The sequence below is a fragment of the Mustela lutreola genome, chromosome 8, assembly GCF_030435805.1.
Source record: "Mustela lutreola isolate mMusLut2 chromosome 8, mMusLut2.pri, whole genome shotgun sequence".
In the NCBI taxonomy this organism is placed as follows: domain Eukaryota; kingdom Metazoa; phylum Chordata; class Mammalia; order Carnivora; family Mustelidae; genus Mustela; species Mustela lutreola.
The window spans coordinates 23,451,460-23,472,367 of record NC_081297.1 but is presented as its reverse complement, the minus strand read 5'-3'; the positions used below and the strand labels follow the sequence as shown (position 1 = coordinate 23,472,367).

General features: G+C 38.6%; 2 protein-coding genes across 5 annotated transcripts in view; one reads left to right on the top strand and one right to left on the bottom strand.

Annotated features, from left to right (window-relative positions):
* The window catches only part of HACD1 (3-hydroxyacyl-CoA dehydratase 1), an 86,227-nt gene extending 77,918 nt beyond the window's left edge, over positions 1-8,309 (bottom strand). For all 3 annotated transcript variants that reach the window (XR_009356521.1, XM_059184030.1, XM_059184029.1), the window contains exon 1: positions 7,963-8,309. Coding sequence is in view for 2 of the 3 variants with exons in the window: in XM_059184030.1 (XP_059040013.1) it covers positions 7,963-8,219 (257 nt within the window). In the remaining variant the exon portion in view is untranslated. The remainder of the gene's footprint in view (positions 1-7,962) is intronic.
* A 20-nt stretch (positions 8,310-8,329) lies between these two features.
* The window catches only part of STAM (signal transducing adaptor molecule), a 109,247-nt gene continuing 96,668 nt past the window's right edge, over positions 8,330-20,908 (top strand). For both annotated transcript variants that reach the window (XM_059184024.1, XM_059184022.1), the window contains exons 1-2: positions 8,330-8,807; positions 13,448-13,649. The gene's annotated coding sequence lies outside the window, so the exon portion shown is untranslated. The remainder of the gene's footprint in view (positions 8,808-13,447; positions 13,650-20,908) is intronic.

Sequence of the window (20,908 nt, the reverse complement as noted above, 5' to 3'; positions counted from 1 at the left end):
GAGTTCATTTTTTTTCTAGTTTCCTTCACAATTACAGGAGCACTTTTCAAGTTTCAAAAAGTTACACCGTCTGTAACTTCTTAAAATCCTTAGTAACACACCCATGGAAATGAGTAGCTACTCTAGGCATCTTTAATTCAGTGGGCTTCAAAACGTCTAGTTACATGGATTTATGAATGATAACACTATTACACAGTTTTAACTTCTTAATTAAAGAACCCTCATAAGATGGACAGCTCAGAGTTTTCCCACAAACAAACTACGGATGAAATAAGATGAACATGGTCAACAAGGTCAAGAGAAGACGGAGGCTAGAGCTTCTCTTCTGGGCACTTTCACTCCTCCTCAGCACACACTGAGGGGGAAAGCAAGGACATTCCTATGGGGGTGGTGAGAAGTCAGGTAAAATCTGAAATTGTGAGCGAGACCTTCCAAAGATGGAAATGTTAATGATACCAACAACAGCGATAATGACGCGTGTACTTTCAGAACGCTTTCAAGGTTCCAAATGCACATTTAGCATATTAATATTTCATGCTCACAAATTCCCTGTGAGGTAGGGATGGCTATTATCCTATTTCACTGCTGAGGAAACAGGCAGAAGAGGTCACAGAGCCAGACAGCAGAGATGTAAACCCACCAAGGAGCTCAGAGTCTATGTTCTTGAACCAGGATGCTGTACTGGTTTGGCTCTAGGCATGTACGTGTGCCTTGGGATATTTAGTTAATCACACAATTCGCTATATTTGAATTACAAGTAAATCTTCAAAGTTATCAAGAGAATTATGCTCAAATATTTTAACCAATAGTAGTGTGCTATCAAAAAGTTCTGAGGACCATTGTTGTAGATGAGTCAGTCACCGTGCAGAGACATCAAGATTTATCCTAAGTCTTAAAGTCAACAGTCCAGGTAGAAATAAACCCTGTGACATCTCCCAACTGCCCATGCTATTCTCGCTCCACAGTACCCTGGCTTTACTGGATTCAACTGACAGCTTCGTCCCATATGTGGGCCAAACCATGGCTTCATCCCATATACGGGACAACACCGAATTCTATACTGGGCTAATCTGGGTGACATTTTAGATATCTTCCTTAAAATGTTACGATTTTACCGTCTTCAATTTTAAGTCCCCATACTAACGATTAAAAAAAAGCATATTAAAATAGTTAAATCAACATTTGCATACATTTGTCTTTTTAAAGAAAAATCCAAACCAGATTTTTTAAAAAGATCACTTTGAGAGCTACCAAAGAATTCATCAAAGGATTCATTTAGATGGCAACTTTTCTATATTTTTAAATAGCAAGATATAAAAATCCAAATTTTACTGTTGTCCCATAGGTGGCAGTGTTGTACCACCTAGTATAGTGAAATTATTAACTAGTTCGAAAATAAAAGAAATTAACACTCCGGTAGTTTTAGAAAGGACCGCAGAGCGATCTATCCTAACTTCTCATCTGTTTTTCAGTCACTGTGGCCAGGAGCTAATCTGGACTAATGAGTGTTCACTAAGTCCACCATCGCAACGGGATGACAAAGTCTTTCCACAGGGGCCCTACATTTAACTAACTTTGCACTTTCTACATTGTTTTAGTAATTATCCTTTTTCTAAAAATGCAAAAGCAAGTAGAGGTTCTGCAACTGTTTTTAAAAAATAGGCCAGAGCAACTGATTACCCAAATATGAACCCAGAGAGATATGCTCAGTCCTTGAGAAAGTACTCTCTTTGGAAAATATATAAACATGTGTTTTATATGTCAAAGATTGCTTGCTTGTTAGCTTAATTCATTTCTTTATTCATTCATCTCCATGTTCAACATTTATGGCTAAGCCAGGGAGTGTTGGGAAATTAGAAATAAATAAGTCCTAGTTCTTGTCTCAAGGAACTATTAAATTAGTAAGTAGAGAAAACAAAGCAGTGCTGTACCTGGAGGTATGAGCCGTAACTCACTAAACACAGGGTCTGCTTGCCATGGCATTATGCCACGATGACCCTGAAAAATCTTATGGAAGGAGGAGTTCTTTCCTCTGGCTGTTTCGGGGGCTTCTTTTCCCCCTGAGGTTTCTTGGAGACAACCAGCTCCAAAAAGAACTTGGTTATTTATATTTGTATCTTCTGGTTTTGTTCCAATACTTCTTTTTAGATATGAATTATGAACAACTTTGCACAGACACAATGATACAGAGAATGGCATAAGGAACCTCCAGAGCCCACTGCCCAGCTTCAAGCATTATCATCTTATGGACAATCCTATAGCTTCCAAACCTCTAGTCAGTTCTTTCCTCGTCATCCCCTCCCCTCATCATCTTTTTTTTCTTTTTTAAAGATTTTATTTATTTATTTGACAGAGAGAGATCACAAGTAGGCAGAGAGGCAGGCAGAGAGAGACAGAGGAGGAAGCAGGCTCCCTGCTGAGCAGAGAGCCCGATGCGGGACTTGATCCCAGGACCCCGAGATCATGACCTGAGCTGAAAGCCGTGGCCCAACCCACTGAGCCACCCAGGCGCCCCTCTCCCCTCATTATCTTGAAGGAAATCTCACATTCTATAGTTTGATTCCTAATAAGAGGATTGCTTTTAATAGACCTTACCATAATACCACCATCCCAGGTAAAAAATTGTAGATCACAAAACATAGGATAAAAATCTCCTCAATTGTCTCATAATTTTTAAAAATCGTGATTGAAATAAAGTTTATATGTTGTAACTAGTTGCTATGTCTTTCATAACTCTTGATCTATAGGTTTCCCCTCCCTCCCGCTATCCATTCATCTCTCTTTCCCTCTCTTTTTTTCTCTGTTGATGACACTGAGTGGTTTGTCCTGCAAAGGTACCCACATGTCACTTAGTATGTTCTTTTGTCCCCCATATTTCCTGTGAAGTTGACAGTTCCACACCCTTAATCAGATAGATTCACATTTGAAGCTAATTCCTAAGTTATGTTGTGTGCTCCCCTGAAGAACACGTAATTTCTAATCGTCCCTTTTGTTTGCAATGTTAGCTTACTGCTGATCATTGCCCAGAGCCATTATTTCAGCAGTTACCGAATAATGGTGATATTCTAACATTACCATTTCTTCTTGACATGTCCGATAAAGTAACTATGTGGAGGCTTGCCCAGAGATGGCCTCTCACATTCATACCATCCATATCTTCACACACTGTTCATTGACACCCCCAAACTTCCTTTCCTAGACTAAAATGAAACTTTGTTAGCAGCCAATATGTGTTTCAATGTACTGCACATAGACCACTTGTGCCAGTGGAGTTAAGCTGAAAGGTTCATGAAAGAAAAAACCAGATAAACTGGACTTCATGAAGACTAAGACCTTCTCTTTGAGAGACACTGTGATGAAACTAAAACCAAGCCACAACTAGAAGAAAATATTTACAAATCACATATCTGGTAAAGACCTATATGCATACTATATTTTTTAAAAAAGCTCTCAGAACTCAGTAAAAGAAAAATCAAACAACCTCATTTTTTTAAAAAAAAAAAAGTGAAAGATTTGAACAGATGCTATACCAAAAAAAGATACACAATTGGTAAATAAATGCATGGAAAGATGTTCAGTGTCGTTAGTCACTAGGGAATGCAAAATAAAAGCACAATGAGATAACATAACACACCTATTAGAATGTCTAGAACTACAAGCACTGACCATACCAAGTGTTGGTGACGATGTACAGCTACTCTCATTCATTGCCCACAGGGATAAAATGGTACAATCATTCTGGAAAAGTCTGGATAGCTTCTTAAGAAATCAAGAATGCAACTACCGTATGACCAAGCCATTCCACTCACAGACATTCACCTCGGAAAAACGAAGTCCAAGTCCAAAGACTTGTACCTGAATACTCATAGCTTTGTCATAGCTCCAAACTGGGAAGAACCAAAATGTCCACCAACAGATGAACAGATAAGCAAGTTGGATAAACGAGATCCACACACAGGATCTACCCTCCTCAGGGATAAAATATACGTCTGTTCCTTCACAGGCTGGAAAATGTATATGCCCGCCCCATGGTTTTGGTGTTCTAATAACTCACACAATGTATACTCTGAAAATATCTTCAATAGCTTCTCTCTTGGTGTCAATCACCTTGCTGATCACTTCATATCCATGATCTTTTTATTCTTTGTAATAATCTAGCAAAGCAGCTTTGCTGTTCCAATTTACAGATAAGAACACTCGGGGTCAGAGTGTTTCAGTAACTTATCTGAGGCTACTCAGCAAAAAACGGGTGAAGCATAGACTTTAACAACACCTTACTGTACTCTATGCAGATTAAAATGAAAACATGTTAGCAAGGCACTTAAGGCCCTGTGCAGAGTGGTCCATGCTCCCCCTCCAGCTTCATCTCCCCCTACACTTCAGGCCCACTTGCTACTGCCTCGACAACATGTCTAGGAATGCCTTATCTCTGTACCCTAACACACTGTTTTCTCATCCCTGCCTATCAAATCCTACTCATCCTTCAAAGCTCTGTTGAAATGCTAGGATCACCACAGAGCTTTCTCTGATTCTCCCTACCTGTCTGACCTGTCACCTCTGTCAAGCATGCACTCACTCTGTCTTTTATTGCAATATATAAATGTCCCTGGTTACACTTCTTCAAGAATGGAGCCTAAAATATTTATCTTATAAGACATAAGACAATGCATTTGACACATATGGGTTCAAAAGTCCTGAAAAGAAACAACAGCAACACCACCACCATGGGAGAAAGAGAGAGAGAGACAGACACGGAGGAAGAACTACTTCTCTGGTCACATACCTATGATGAACAAGTACCACAAAAATCCTCACATCTTTTAAAGGTGTAATCCTATTCCTGGGAATACATCCTAAGTAACTATTCAACAGAAACAAATAAAAGCAAAATGTCATTAGGGGAATGAGTTAATCCATTACTGTACATTAACTCTATACACTCTTATGTAGCCATGAAAGAATATATTTATGAAAACTATTTAGAAATATTTGGTAGATTATTAGGTGAAAATAGAATATATAATAGAGCAGATACCCTAGCTGCAATCCTCTATAAGATGCATTTAGAATCTTACACTCAAATGAGGGACATGACAGACAAAAAGCAACAATATGAATTAGTAAAATACATTGTACAGTTATAAGGCAATAAGTGCAATGACAAAAAGCAGGCCAGAGGAATAATAGCATAATGGGGATATATGCTATCTGAATGAAGATATTCACATAAAAGATAAAAAACAAAATGTCATGCTCAGCTTATAAAATTAGGCAAGTTCTTTTTTTTATATCTATGTAAATACTTATCTATTATTTTATTGTTTTCAAAACTATTACAAAAGCTTAATATACTTCAAAGTTCTGCTCAAAGAGAAAAATAAGTTAAATGGACAAAAAGAACCTCAGCTAACCCTCCGCTATCCGTACTAATTAATGTATACCTTGGTTCACCTACCACTTTCCACACTACAACCTTACTTACCTCTGTTCTCCAACACCACTCTCCAATTAGATCAAGAGAATATACCGGGCTTTCTTGCATCTCATACCTATTGCTAGAATTTACTGAAAATATTCACTCGAAATATCTACTGTCCACATATTTCAATCCTATTCCTTCTTCAAATCTTTTTTTTTTTTTTTAAGATTTTATTTATTTATTTGTCAGAAAGAGAATGAGAGAAAGCACACAAACAGGCAGAGAGGCAGGCAGAGGCTGAGAGAGAGGCAGGCTCCCTGCGGAGCAAGGAGCCCCATGTGGGACTAGATCCCAGGACTATGGGATCATGACCTGAGCCGAAGGCAGCGGCTTAACCCACTGAGTCACCCAGGTGTCCCACCTTCTTCAAATCTTAAAGCCTCTAAAGGCCTCCAAAGAGTTACATGGATTACTCCATTTTGGTCACCTCTGCTTTTAAACAGAAGTGAAAATGACAAGAGACCTTCCCAGTATAGGCAGGGAGACAGATAAGTTTCAGATACCGGGTAATTTGCTGGGCAGGTAGGAAAGATAGGAATGAAGTGTGACAATACAAAGTGTGAGAACACAAATTCTGCTCCAGATGGGGCAGAAGAACTAGAAAGCTTCAAAGAAAATGGCTTGATGTAGAAGTCATATGAGGAACAAGAAGGATATTACACAAAGAGTGAAAGGCCTGAGCAAGAACGGAGAAATAAAAATAAAAATGTAAAAATAAAAATGCATGGTGAGTTACACCTCATTATGAGTTACAGTTGATTTCAAATACAATAGACGTGTAAGGAGAATCAGGGAGTTTATTACAAAAGCCCTTGAATGACCAACAGCCTAAATCCCTTAGATTACAGTGGAGGTAACAGGGAGTCACCGAAGGCTTTAAACTAGAGTTATGCATTGATTTTCACTTTTAAAAGGTTAACCTGGTTTTCAAAAGGGAGAGTGGACTGGAAAGCAAAGGGACAGCAAACCAGTTAAAAAACAGCAGGTATTCCAAAAATTTTCCAAAAACTGGGTACGACTATCACAGGAGAGAAAATTCTTTCAGTTCTCACTGTGGCTAAAGACAGCAGCTTGTGGTGGGTACTCGATTGTTCTCCGGTTGTTCCAAATGTATTACTTTTCTTCTTCAAGATTATAAAATTCAGTAAAGCATAAAAAGAAGCAGCACCTCTCTGGAGTCAGACTGTCTAGGCTGAAATCCAAGGCTGACACCTGCTGGTTGAATGATCTTGAGCAAATTACTTAACCTCTTTGTGCCTCAATTTCCTAATCCCTCAAATTGACATCATGTACCCCTCCCAGGAGGGAAAAGAACCAAAAATGAACTAGTACATCTAAAGTAATCAACACATTACCGGACCCATAGCAAATCCTCAATAAATGTATTTTTTTGCGAACTGTATTTGGTATTCAGGATTACACTAAACACACAATAAGTACTCAGTACTGGGTCAAACCATTAATTCTTTTCTATAAGTCCTGGAGTAAGATTAAAAGATCTTACTTTTGTAGGGGATTAAAAGATCCCCTACATTTATATAGATTAATATTACTTCGTGTGATAATGAGAAAGTAGCTTTTCAAAATGACAATGCAACTTAGAAACAGAAGAGCAATTTCCCAACTGGTCTTGAAAAGCCGTCGACACACAAGTCATTTTGACAGCTCTCTGAAGAGCGACAGTCACTATGTAACCTTATTTTCTAACTCATACTCAAAGTCAGAAATAAAAGTACGGGATATCAGTCACGCAGCACGGGGCCGTAAAGATGCTGGACACGAGTGCCAAGCTCTGATACAGCAGGATTTGTAAAATATCGTCCCAAGTAAGAAGCTCTGGGGCTCATGAAAAAAAAAAAAAATCAAAAACCAAAACTTGTGGTGACATTAACAGTTCCGGAAACTCTGCCCAGCGATCTGCAGCACGAGGAAATGCACCGTGGGGGCCACGGCCGGACAGCTCCAGCTCCGGGGTCGCGACACTAGGCGTTTCTTCAACAGCAGCCGCAGGCAGCGGCGCCCGGGGCGGCCCGGCCGAAGCCACCTCCCCCGCGGGTCGGCCCCGCATTCCTGCCCAGGTCTATACTTAACCTCCGGCCCGCGCCCCGAGCCGCCGCGCCACGCCGTGCACCGTATTAGGCAATGCCCGGCGAGCAGGGCCCCGGCACCCCCCCGCTCCCCGCCCGCCCCGCTCGTCCGCCCCGCTCCACTCCGCTCCATTCAACCCCGGCGGCCGCGGCGGCGCCCGCGCCCCTCCCCCACGGCCGCCGCCCGCGCCCCCTCCCCGCGCCGCGCCCACCCTGCCGCCCCGCGCCCACCCCGCCGCCCCGCGCAGCCGGCACCCGGAGCGCCTTACCCGCTCGCCGCCCTCCCCGCAGTCCCGAGCGCCCCCAGCCCCGCCGGCGCCCCGAGCGATGAATGTCGGGGGCAGCACGGCGGGGAGGGGGGCGGAGGGAGGAGAGGGCCCCTCTCCGCGCACGTACCCCGCGGTCATGGCGATGTTGTAGAAGGTGAGCCAGACAGTGGCCAACAAGCCGAGGCGCCTCCTCTTGCCGGTGGCCTCCTTCTCCTCGCCCGGCTCCGAGGCGCCGCCGTTCGTGCCGTCCTCCTCGCTGGACGCCATGGTGGCCGTGCCCCCGGGGGAGGTGGAAGACAGGGGAAGGGGAGTGGGAGGGGGCCCCGCGGAGCGCGCCGCTGAAGCGCCGCCGCCCGCTGCCGCCGCCTCGGTCAGGCGCCCCATGTGCCGCGCGCAGGGGGCTCGGCGCCGCCAGCCCGGCCGCCCGCAGGGGGAGGAGCGGGCGCCCCCGGCCACCGCCCCGGCCGCCCCGCCCCCGGCCCTCGGGAGCGCGCGCGGCGCGGGGACCCGGCTGCCCGGCCTGGGAGCCGGCCCCGGGGGCAGTCTCGAGGCGGCTGCGTGGTTTCCGCTCCCACGGAAAGCTGTCCGCGTCTCTAGCTGCGGGGACCTCTAGCTGGGACGTCTCGGGCGCGGGCGACCTGCCCCGGGCTGGTGCATTTAGTCCGGGCGGACGGAACACACCTGGGCTTGGAGTGGTCCCGCCCGCCCAGCCTTTGGGACGGTAATTTGTGGAAGTGAGGACCGGTGGTGGGATCTCCCCGCTAAGAACGCGTTGAGACCTTCTGCGGAAGAGTCGCCCGCTTTCGTCTGTTTCACTTTTGCCGGCCAGCGGGGCGTTACCGGAGGACTACGGCGGAACAGCCTCACTTGCGCGGATTCCCCCGGAGCCAGCGTTCTAGAGGCATCATTGACTGCAGTGCAGCGTAGTGTCTGGATGTTAGAGGGAAGCTGGAGAAAAGAGGACATGACAAGGTACCAAAGGACAAAAGTTTGAGCAGATGTAGGCAAGCTAGAAATAAGGGCTGACAAGAACCCTTTGCTCCGCAGGATCGCACTGTTCTCCACTCTATCCCTTTCCTTGCGTATCTTCCTTCAAATACCCATGCTTTCTCCTGACAGCTCTCTCCTCTTTCCCCTTAGAGCACACAGCTGGGAAGACAGGCTCCGGAGTCAGATTACTGAAATTCAAACCCCAAACTCCTGGCTCCACCACAGTTAAGACTAGCTTGTGAACTTGGGCACCTAAACTTCTCTTTTGCCTCAGTTTCCTCAGTGGGAATAATTTATAAACCTATGTCTTGGGTTGTCGTGAGATGCAAGTCTCACACTTAAAAAATCACCCATATAAATCACCCACACTTAAATCACCCAAATAAATGCCTTAAGGGTCTGAAGCAGTTTGAGTCCCCCCAAATTAGCGTATTAGCACCGTTCTGGTGACTCGGATCTCCCCTGATCCTTAGAAAAGAATTTTTTTTTTTAATTCTATTTATTTGACAGAAAGAGATCACAAGTAGGCAGAGAGGCATGCAGAGGGAGAGGGAAGCAGGCTCCCCGTTAAGCAGAGAGCCTGATGCGGGGCTCGATCCCACGACCCTGGGATCACGACCTGAGCCGAAGGCAGAGGATTAACCCACGCAGCTACCCAGGTGCCCACCTTAGAAAAGAAATTCTGCTTCGGCCTGTGGAAGCTACCTGTTTGTTAGGCTGTGCTCCTGGAAACTAAGCCTGGCCCTGTGCGGGGGGGGGGGGGGGGGCGACCACCAAAAGACCACATGGTTGGAGTCCAGTAGCTCCACAGGGTATGGAGTCACGTGGGAGAAGTCACCAACCAGAAGAAAGGACTCATCCCTCCATTGTGATCTGGGCTCTGGGCTCCTGATCCAGGAGGCACTACCGGCCTGCTTGGGAAACTTAGATAATTTTGAGAAAGACATCCCAGTTGGGGGGGTGGGGTGGGGATGGTAGGCTAAGATGTGCCTGGGGAAGAAATAATGGCCAGAAATGTTTAAATTTGAAGGAAACTATGAACGACTATTCTTTAAGACATTTAATTTGGAATGGAAGAAGTAAAACTATTTGCAAATGACAACACTATAATAATTAGAGAAGCCTAAGGACTCCGTTAAAAAGCTACTGGAACACAAATTGTTTTCTACAGAAAAGAAAACTGGAGAGTGAAATTTAAAATAAAACCAAAGAATGCTCATTGGCATCCAGAAACATGAAGTATATAAGGATAAATTTAACAAAAAGTGTAAGACCTGTACACTGAAAACCATAAGTCACTGTCAAGAGAAATCAGACTTAAATTAATGGCTATCCATCGGAAGCCATTGGAATTGGAAGTTGAACTGGAAGATGATATGGTTAAAATGTCAGTTCTCCCCAAATGCCAGCAGAATATATATTGTTTTCATTTGACAGCTATCTCTAAAATTTATACAGAAATGTTTAAGAAGAACAAAGTTGAGAGACATACTTGTTTTCAAGACTGTAAAAAACTGCAGTGTACAAGACAGTGTGGTAAAGCATAAGGATAGACAAATCAATAAGAGGGAATAGAGTCCAGGACCATATATATATATATATATATATATATATATATATATATATATTCAGCTGATTTTCAACAAAGATGACTTGGTATGTCTTTTCAATAAATAGAGCTGAAATAACTGGATATCCACATGAAAAAATAAATAAATAAAACTTGACCCTTATCTCACACCATACACTAAGTATTAATTTGATATGGATCATAGACCTAAATATAAAACTAAAAGTATAAAACTTTTATTTAAAAAGTATAAAATAGAAAACAGAACCACTGTGACCTTGGGGAAGGCAAAGTTTTCTTAGAACCAATAATAAAAATTGATCATAAAGGAAAAGACAGAACATCATTGAAACATAAAACTTCTGTAATTCCAAAGACAACATTTAAAAGGTGATTTTCTCAATACATGGATCTGACAAGGAACACATATACAGAATATATAAAGATTCTTTACAACTCAATAATACAACAACCTAATATTTTTTAAATGAGCAAAAGATTTTAATAGACTCTTTGCAAAGAATACATAGAAATAACATTTGCATATGCAAAGATATCCAACTTATTAGTCTTTAGGGAAAATGCAAATCAAACCTGCTGTGAGATAGCACTACATCTAATATTTTAAATGTTGGCAAGGATGTGGAGCAATTGGCATTCTCCTATATGGCTAAAGAGAATAACACTTTGGAAAACAGTTTGGTAATTTCTTTAAAAGGTCAACATTCCCTTGTTTACTATATGACCCAACAAATTCATTACTAGTTATTTAACCAAGAGAACAAAAAGAGGTCCACACAGATTTGGACATAAACTTTCAGGGCAGCTTTATTCATAGTAACCTCTAACTGAAAATAATCCATGCATCCATCAATATGCAGAGTAAAATAAACTTGAAAAGTGGGTCACAAAGTGCTATGAAAGTTAAAGACCTGTCAAAAAATGTGACTTGTTTGGGAGATCAGAAAAGGCTTTGTGTCTACAGCCATACTACCCTGAACACGCCCAATTTCGTCTGATCTCAGAAAAGGCTTTGTGCAAGAAATCACCCTTGAATACTTGATTCCAACAGACAGGTTGCAAGAGGCAAGCTGAGGACTCGCCATGAACATGCAGGCAGGACAAACCACAAGCCTCAGGAAAAGTGAATTGTGCAGTTTGACTAAATCTTAAAATGATCAGGAGAAGGATAGAATAGAAACATTGAGGACCACTCTATTTTAAAAGGCAGCAGTGAGGGGCACCTGGGTGGCTCAGTGGGTTAAGCCGCTGCCTTCGGCTCAGGTCATGATCTCAGGGTCCTGGGATCGAGTCCTGCATCGGGGTCTCTACTCAGCAGGGAGCCTGCTTCCCTCTCTCTCTCTGCCTGCCTCTCCCTCTACTTGTGATTTCTCTCTGTCAAATAAATAAATAAAATCTTAAAAAAATAAAAAATAAAAGGCAGCAGTGAACTTCTGAAGACTTGGGTGAAGGAAAATCAAGTTAAAGAAACCTCTTTTCAAAGATGAATTAGGCAACAGGAAATGACATCAGTTGTCTTCTAGGAGAGAAGTAAGAAAGGCCAGAATTAGGTTGATGGTCAGCATGAACAAGGGAATGAATGAGATCTCTTGAAACACAACAGAATCAAAGAAAGGGTTCTGTTTATTTGCTTAATGAAAGTGCCATAAAATACGGAAAGATTGACTGTCTAAGTGAAATAGGCTATTTATGAAGCAAAATCCCTCTGACTGTGGAAAGGTAAGAGATTAAGAAGATAGACGGAGGAATTAGTTTTCATAAAAAGAAAAGACACTTCTTTCTCAGATAAGAATGAAGGATATGGAGGTAGTGATAGTTTCAGGTAGGGAACAGAAAGTTGAGGTAGGGAACCTAATTCAAAGTGAGGTGTCCTGACAACAAAGAAACTTTGAAGTAGCATTTTTACATATAACTTTGACTTCTCAAAACATCTTTTATTTTATCAATCAGTGGAGAGTAATCCTTGCATTTAAGATAAAAACTGATTACTCAGCTTGACTTCTGAATTTTCTATTATAACCTGAGCCTAAGGGAGCTGATCAAACATCATCTTTTAGTAGGTACCTGTCACTAAAATACTGTGATCCAACAAGCAGGTCTGTTCAATTGTCCATAAACTTATCTGGGTAACCTTTAATCCAAATCCTGCATTCTTTTCATCCTACCAAACTGCTATTTTCCCTTTTTTCTTGTTTGTGTAAATCTCATTCACCCTCCAAGGCTACATATAATACCAGTTCTTTCAAGTGGCTTTCCCTGCCACTTCAACTTTTAGTGGACCCTTATTCTTCCCCAGATAAAATAGTTTGTACTAATAATGTGTCAGTCATTTTAGCAGCTAAATATATATTGTCTTCTGTTTTTACCTATGCTTGTATATGTTTTGTCTGGGGGAAAGAATGGGAATTTTAACAATGTATTTGTAAGTATCACAGAATGATTACGAGAGGAAAGAAAGTGCGTAGATTCAGGAGGAGAGTGAGTAGTGGAAGTATAGTTAAAAACAAACACAAAGAAAAAGAATGAGAACTGAAATGTGAAGACTGAGAAACCTCTTCAACACAGAGGCATTACTGTAGAAAATGATAAATTGAACACTGTAGCTTGGAAGAAAACTGGAGTTAATTTGATTTTTTTATTGATGTCTTATCTAGAGCTTATCTAGAATGTCCTCTAAAACAGAATTAATCATACAGACTTAGTTCTAGGCCATCAGCTGAAAAAGTCAAATCTTCTTATGTAAAATCCTTTAATTCTATAGGTGTTATTTATTTATTTATTGTAAAGGAGAACTTCATTCCTGAAGAACTAGTTCATACCTTACAAAAGTGATAAATGAAACTAAACACATATGCTATGATAAACATTAATTATGTTGGACTAAATATAAAAAATAGTATTTTAATTGCTCCTTTTAGAAACATTTTCTATATGGACACAGATATAGTACAGGGAACTTAGAATGAAGGCGACTTTTTTTCTTCCTATCAATGTCCCTACAGCAAGCATATACATTTTTCATTGTTCCCAGAAATGAACTACTTTCAAAACTGGAGTCACCTGTTTTAAAAATCTGTGGCTTATTTTAATATGCATGAAAGCCTCTGGAAAGTCTTTGAACGTGTGAAGACTGAAGTGGAGCAGATTCCTTGGTGAGGATCTTTTCAAAGGTCCTTTGGTATATACCAGCTGCAGACTGAGTCAGAGGAGTCATCATAAACCCAGACCAGCTGGTGAGTGTTGCTGATCTAGTTACCCATTGTTTGGCAGTTTTTAAGTTAAAGAAAACATATGATCTTTATAATAGGAAAGGAGGCAAAAAAATGGAATTGACAAGCTGAAGTATAACAAATAAAGGGAGTTTATATTTATTATAAAACTGTGGTTTGTTGTGAAAAGGCTATTTATAAACCATGGCAGTAGACAGATTGGCCCAATCTGCTCAAAAAAGATGTTAAACCAAGAAGGAGCTCTTCCAGAATTATCAGTTAGGAGAGGCTGGGGCAATCTGGTTTTTGGGGAATGGGTTGAGACCTTGGTTTTCAAACACTTTTGCCTTCACTCATATTTTAAATGATTATATAAAAATTTTTCATCAAAACTAAAGTGTGAAGGATAAATTTCTGGCAATTTTAATTTCTTTATCGAGGTCTAATTAATGTACAATAATCTGTTCATATATAAAGTGTACCATTTGGTAAGTATTGACATATATGTACATCAATGAAACTATCACTGCCCTCAAAATAATAAAATAGCCTATCAACTCCACCCCCCAGTTTCCTCATACTTCTTGTGATCCCCAGGGAATTCATCTAGGCCTGAAATTAATTTTGTTGAAGGTTCTTAATAAGAAATTACATTTCTTTAGTAGAAATAGGTCTATTGAAGTTAACTATTTCTTTTTGAGCTTTAGTAATTTTGTGCCTTGAAAGGAATTCCTCTAAGTTATTCAATTTATGAGTTTAAAGTTGGTCATAATATTCCCTTTTTATGTTTTTAATATCTATAATGGTCCCTTTCCTCATTCCTGAAGTTGGTAATTGGTATCTTTTCTATTTTTCTCATCATTCTGACTATAGTTTTATCAATTTTATTTATCTCCTCAAAAACCTTATAGTTTTATTTTCCCTATTGTTTTCCTGCTTTCATTTCTTTTTCTCTTTAATGTTTCATCACTTATTTTCTTCTGCTTATTTTAGGTTTCATTTAGCATTTTTTTCTAGATTTTTAAAATGAAAGCCGAGATAACTGATGAGACCTTTCTTCTTTTCTAGGGTATATGTTATCATTATATTATAAATATCCCTCCAAATACTGCTTTAACTGCTTTCCACAAAGTCTGATGTTTTCATTTTCATTATATCAAAACAGTCACTAATTTCCATTTTTATTTCTCCTTTGACCAACCGTTATTTAGAAGTGTGTTAGTTTTCAAATACTTGGTGACTTTTAAGTTTTCTTCTATTATTTATTTTTAATTTTATTCCATTGTGGTCAGAGAACATATTTTGTATGACTTGAATCCTTTTAAATTGAGATTTGTTTTTATATGTCATGAGCACTTTATTTTTATATGTCAATACAATATGTATTGAGTTCTCATTAGTTGTAGTGTTCTATCAATTTCAATTAAGTCAAGTTAGTTAATAGTATTGTTCAAGTCTTCTACAGCCTTACTGATTTTATCTATTTGTTCTTTCACTTTTAAACAGGGAAGGTGACTCAGTGGGTTAAGCCTCTGCCTTCCACTCAGGTCATAATTCCAGAGTCCTGGGATCGAGCCCCGCATCGGGCTCTCTGCTCAGCAGGTAGCCTGCTTCTTCCTCTCTCTCTGCCTGCCTCTCTACCTACTTGTGATCTCTGTCTGTCAAATAAACAAACAAAATTAAAAAAAAAAAATTCCCTCTCCCTCTCTCTCCTCTGGCACATGACTGTGCTCTCTCTTTAAAAAAACAAAACAAAACAAAAACAGGGAATTGAAATTTTGAACTGTAATTGTGGAATTGTTGATTTTTCCTTGAAGTTCCATCAGGTTTTAATTTATGTTCTCTGAACTTCTGTTATTATATGCAAAACCATAGAGGTCATGTTCTCTTATTTAACCCCTTTTCATTATAAAGTGACATTCTGTATCTCTGGTGATATTCCCTGAGCTGAAACCTACTTTGTCTGATATTAATATAGATATTTCAGCTTTTTTTGATTAGTGTTAGCATGGCATATCTTTATATACCATGATGTAGTCTTATGTATAGAGGTTTCTTAGAGATAGCTTGCTAATTTTGTATTGGATGTCAGACACTATATATTTTATCTTCTCAACTGATGGATATTTTTTTGTGTTCCAGCATGTTTCGGGTACTCTTTCTTGCAAACTTTTTCAGCCTGGGTTCCTCTGGACTCCCAGTTTTGTTTCCCCATCCCAAGGAAACTGACGTTGTATGTGATGGCTGAGAAATCTATCCAGGCAGTAAGCTAGGGCAATCATAAGGCTAATGTCATTTGTGTCCCATCTCTCAGTGATCATTGTCCTTTGTTGTCTGATGTCTAGTGTCACAAGAACTGTTGTTCATATATTTTGTCTAGTTGTCCAGTTGTTTTAGGCAGGAGGATAAATCTAGCCTATGTTACTCCATTTAGACCAAAGGGAAGCCTGGAACCAATACCTTTTTATTTTTTTTTTCTTGTCTGTAGTACTATATATTAATATTTATCTGTAGTGTGAAATGGACACACGTGTTGCTGTTTATCATGGAAACACCATTTTCCTTCACCATTGGGTAAGATGTTAGCTCTAAGTTTTTTGAAGATGCTTTTTGTCAGGTTGAGAGTTTTCTTCTAGTCTTAGTTTGCACAGTTTTTATCACAAAGGTTTTTGAATTTTCTCAAATATTTTTCCACAACTATTGAGATTATCATATGGTTTCTCTCTTACATTCTGTCAAAATAGTGAACTGTGTTGATTTTTTTTAAGAGATTTTATTTATTTATTTGACAGAGAGAGATTACAAGTAGGCAGAGAGAGAGAGGAGGAAGCAGGCTCCCTGCTGAACAGAGAGCCCGATGCTGGACTCGATCCCAGGACCCTGAGATCATGACCTGAGCCGAAGGCAGCGGCTTAACCCACTGAGCCACCCAGGCACCCTGAACTGTGTTGATTTTTAAATGCTAACGTAACTTTGTATTCCTAGGATAACTCTACTTGGTCATGATGCATTTTTGTTTTTATATATTGCCGTAAATCTCTATAAAGGATTATTATATTTATGTTTATGAAGGATATTGTTTGAAGTTTTCTTCTATGTTCTTTGATTTGACTTTGCTATCAGGGTAATATTGGTCTCATAAAATAAGCAGGAAATTTTTTCTTCATGGTTTATTTTCTAAAGGATTTCATATAGGTTTGATATTATTTCTTCCTCACAAGATTGATGAATTAGAAATAACTATTGAACTCCTAGGCTTGGAGACTTTTATAGAGTGTTTTTAATGAAGAATTAAATTTCTGTTATTGATATATATCTTTTCAGTTTTTCCGTTTCTTATTGATCCAGTTGTGGCCATTTGTATCTTTCAAGAGTTTTTTTTCCCCCATTTCACCTATGTTCTCAAATTTATTGGCATAGAGTTTAAGAATATTCCTTTATGAAAGTTTTAATTTAGTATCATTTAACTCCTATGTTTTAATTACAAGATACGTAGTCATGTTGCTTCTTTCATTCCTTACACTGGTAATTTGTGTGTTCTCTTTTAATCTAAGTAGAGTTTTACCCATTTTATTAATCTTTTTAGAGGATTAAATTTGGTTTTGTTGATTTTCCCTTTGTGTTTTATTTCATTGATTTCTGTTGTCTTTATTATGTCTTTTTTCTACTTATTTTCAATTCTTTTTTTCTTTAACATTTTATTTATTTATTTGAGAGAGGAGAGAGAAAGTACTAGCAGGGGGAGATGCAAAGGGAGATGGAGAAACTGGTTCCCTGCTCAGCAGGGAGCTTGATGCAGGGCTCAATCCCAGGACCCTGAGATCATGACCTAAGCTGAAGGCAAATGCTTAACCAATTGAGCCACCCAGGTGCCCTTGAATTCTTTTTTTATCTTAAAGGATTCATGTTAGATTTTTCTTTCCTATTATCTAATGCTTGAAATATTCCTCTAGGCGACATAACTGCATTGCACAAATTTTGATGTGTTGTTTTCACTTTCATCCAGTTCAAAATATTTTTTGGTTTTTCTTTGACACATAAGTTATTTATAACTGCATGGGTCAATCTTTACGTAAGTTGCAGTTTTCCAGATAACTTTCTCTTATATTCCTAAATTAATTCTGTTTTAGTCAAGGAACAAAATCTATATGATTTTATACTTTAAATTATATGGAGTCATTTTAAGGTCCAGCATATTGTCTTTTTCTTAATGTTCTGTGTCCCTTTCAAAAAAATGCATGACTGGCAGGGCCATTATAAATGGATAGAGTTGACTCTTCTAAGTATTACTGATTTTGTATTTGTTCTATCTTTACAGAAAAGAATGTTGAAATAGGCAATACAGGGACCCCTGGGTGGTACAGTTGGTTAAGCATCCAACTCTTTGTGCTCAGATCATAATCTCAGGGTCATGAGATCAAGCCCTGAATTAGCTCAGAGCTCAGTGAGGAGTCTGCTGAAGTTTCTCTCTTCCTTTCTCCCTGACTTGTGCTCATGCTCTCCCTTAAACAAATCTTTAAAAAAAGATAGACAACACAAACTATGGATGAATCAATTTTTCCTTTTTGTATCCTTTTTTAAAAGTTCTGTTATTAGGTTGATACATATTTAATATTTCCTGATTAGTTGATCCCTTCATTACTATGAATTGTTATTCATTATCCTTGGAAAGTTTCCTTTTTTCAATTTATTTGGTTTGATATTAATATAAACAGAACTTTCTTTGGTATTTTCAAGATAGACCTTTTTTTAAAATTAAAAATTTTTTTTTCCAAATATACCTTTTTCCTTTTATACTTTTAATGTAACTTTGAATTTTATTTTTATATTTTAAAACAAGTTTCTTATATAATACATCATCTAGCTGGATCTTGCTTTTTTAAAATGCAGTCTAACAATCTCTACCTTTCGCTTTTTTAAAGACTTTATTGACTTATTTAACAGAGAGAGAGAGATCACAAGTAGGCAGAGAGGCAGGCAGAGAGAGGAGGGGAAAGCAGGCTCCTTGCTGTGCAGAGAGCCAGATGTGGGGCTTGATCTCAAGTCAGGACCCTGATCATGACCTGAGCCAAAGGCAGAGGCTTAACTCACTGAGCCACCCAGATGCCCCAAGGATGACTCTATCTTTTAATTGGAATGTGTAGATTTTTGTATTTAATGTAGTTATTAATATAGTTGTATTTAAATCTACTATTTGTCCCCTTTTTTCTTCTTTTACTGTCTTTTAAAAAATTATTTGAATTTTTAGAAAAGTTTCACTTATTTCCACCATTGTTCTATCTATACCCCTTTGCTTGATTTTCTTTGGGGGTGCTAAGGCTCTAGGGCTTATGTTATGCAATTTGAACTTAACACAATTTCTTTTCAAATCATATTTATACCATTTTATATATAATGTAAGGAATCCTCCAGCCCTACATTTCTATTTTCTTCCTGCCATCTTTTGTGCTATTTTCCTTTTATTTCTACCTATGTTATCAATTCCAATATATACAGTTGATATTTTTGTTTTTAAATTTTAAATCTTAAATATTCTTAAAATTTAAAATATTTTGTTTTTAAATAAATTTAGTAATAGAAATGTCTTCTATATTTATTCACACATGAACATTCTGATGTTCTTCAATGTCTATGTAAATATCTATATCATAGATACCACTTTCCTTTGCCTAAAATTATTTTTATTTGTATGTTTTAACTTCTTTTATTGTGTAGATCTGCTGGTGATGAATTTTTTTTTTGTAAATATTTATTTCACCTTTGGTTTTGTAAAATATTTTTGCTGATAGAGAATTCTAGGTTGACATTTTTAAAATTCAGGACTTTAAAGGTAATGTTTCACTGTTTTTTTGTTTGTTTTTATCTCACATAGTTTTATTAGAAGTCTATTTTAATTCTTTATTCCTATTTGTCTTTATGTTTTCCAAATGCCTTTAAGATTTTGTCTTTATCACTGATTTTCAGCAATTTGGTCATGCTGTGCCTTAGTGGATGTTTTATTGTTGTTAGTTATGATTGGGATTCACTTATACTCTCAGATCTGTGGAAATTTTCATTACATTTAGGGAAAATTTGTTACTAAATTTTTTTCTTTTCTATTTTTCTTGCTATGAAACTCTACACATTATATTGTTTCATATTTTATTATAGGTCATCGAACACTTTTTTGTCTTCCATGTTTCAATCTGTATAATTTCTGTTGCTGTATCTTCCAGTTGCTCTATCTTTTCTTCTGCAGCATCCAAACTGTTAATCCTATTTAGTGAGTTTCATGTTAGGTATTAGATTAGCTGTAGAATTTCCATTTGATTCTTTTGATTTTATTTTCTCTCTTCATTATGTACATCTTTGTAAATCCTTAACTTTATTTACCATGGCTATAATAGTTCTTTAAACATTTCTGTGTTCAATCATTTTTTAAATTTCTGGATATTCCTATGGACTGCGTGCCCTACTAGTAACCGGTCATATTTTCTTGGGCTTTCATGTGTTCAGTAACTTTTTATTGGAGTCTAGCCATTTTACATTTTTGAATGTTATATTTAAATGTTGAATTTGTTGTATTTAAGTTTCATACTTTGTTTTAACCTCCATTTAAGTTATGTCAATTTTTTTCGAGAGGTACTTTTTAAGCTTTTTTGGAACAGACCTAGAGTAGTCTTCTCTTTCGTGCTACTCCCGACATCTAAGACATTACCTTTTGGGGGGCTATTTATTAACCGCCCAATATATTCAGTTAGGTTTCTTCCCTCTAGCTTTGAGAACTCAAATGATTCCTGGACTTGTATGAACTCTTGAGATTTTTCAGATTTTGGTTCCATGGAAATAGCTCTTTCCTTGAAAGTTCTTTACCTAGACTTGTAGAACTCTACCTGACCCATGACTAGATTAGCATTCAACCATAGTCTCAAGGGAACTCCTATACAGATTTCTGGAGCTCTTTCTCTACATAGCACCCTCCTAGTATTCTGTCTTCCAAATTCATACCCCTTAGTCTATTCAAACTAATTTTTCTCTCCTTAATATAGTAAGACCATTTGGTTCCTTTTGAGTTTCCCCTATCTATAGCATAGTCCTGAAACTGACTCCAGGCAGAAAGCTAGGTCAATCACAGGACTCATGCATGTTTTCTTTCTCCTTGGGATTACAATCTTTTGTCCCATGTTTGAAATCAATTCATATATTTTGTTCAGTGTTCTTTTTTTTTTTTTTTTTAAAGATTTATTTATTTGACAGAGACAGATCACAAGTAGGCAGAGAGGCAGGCAGAGAGAGAGAGAAAG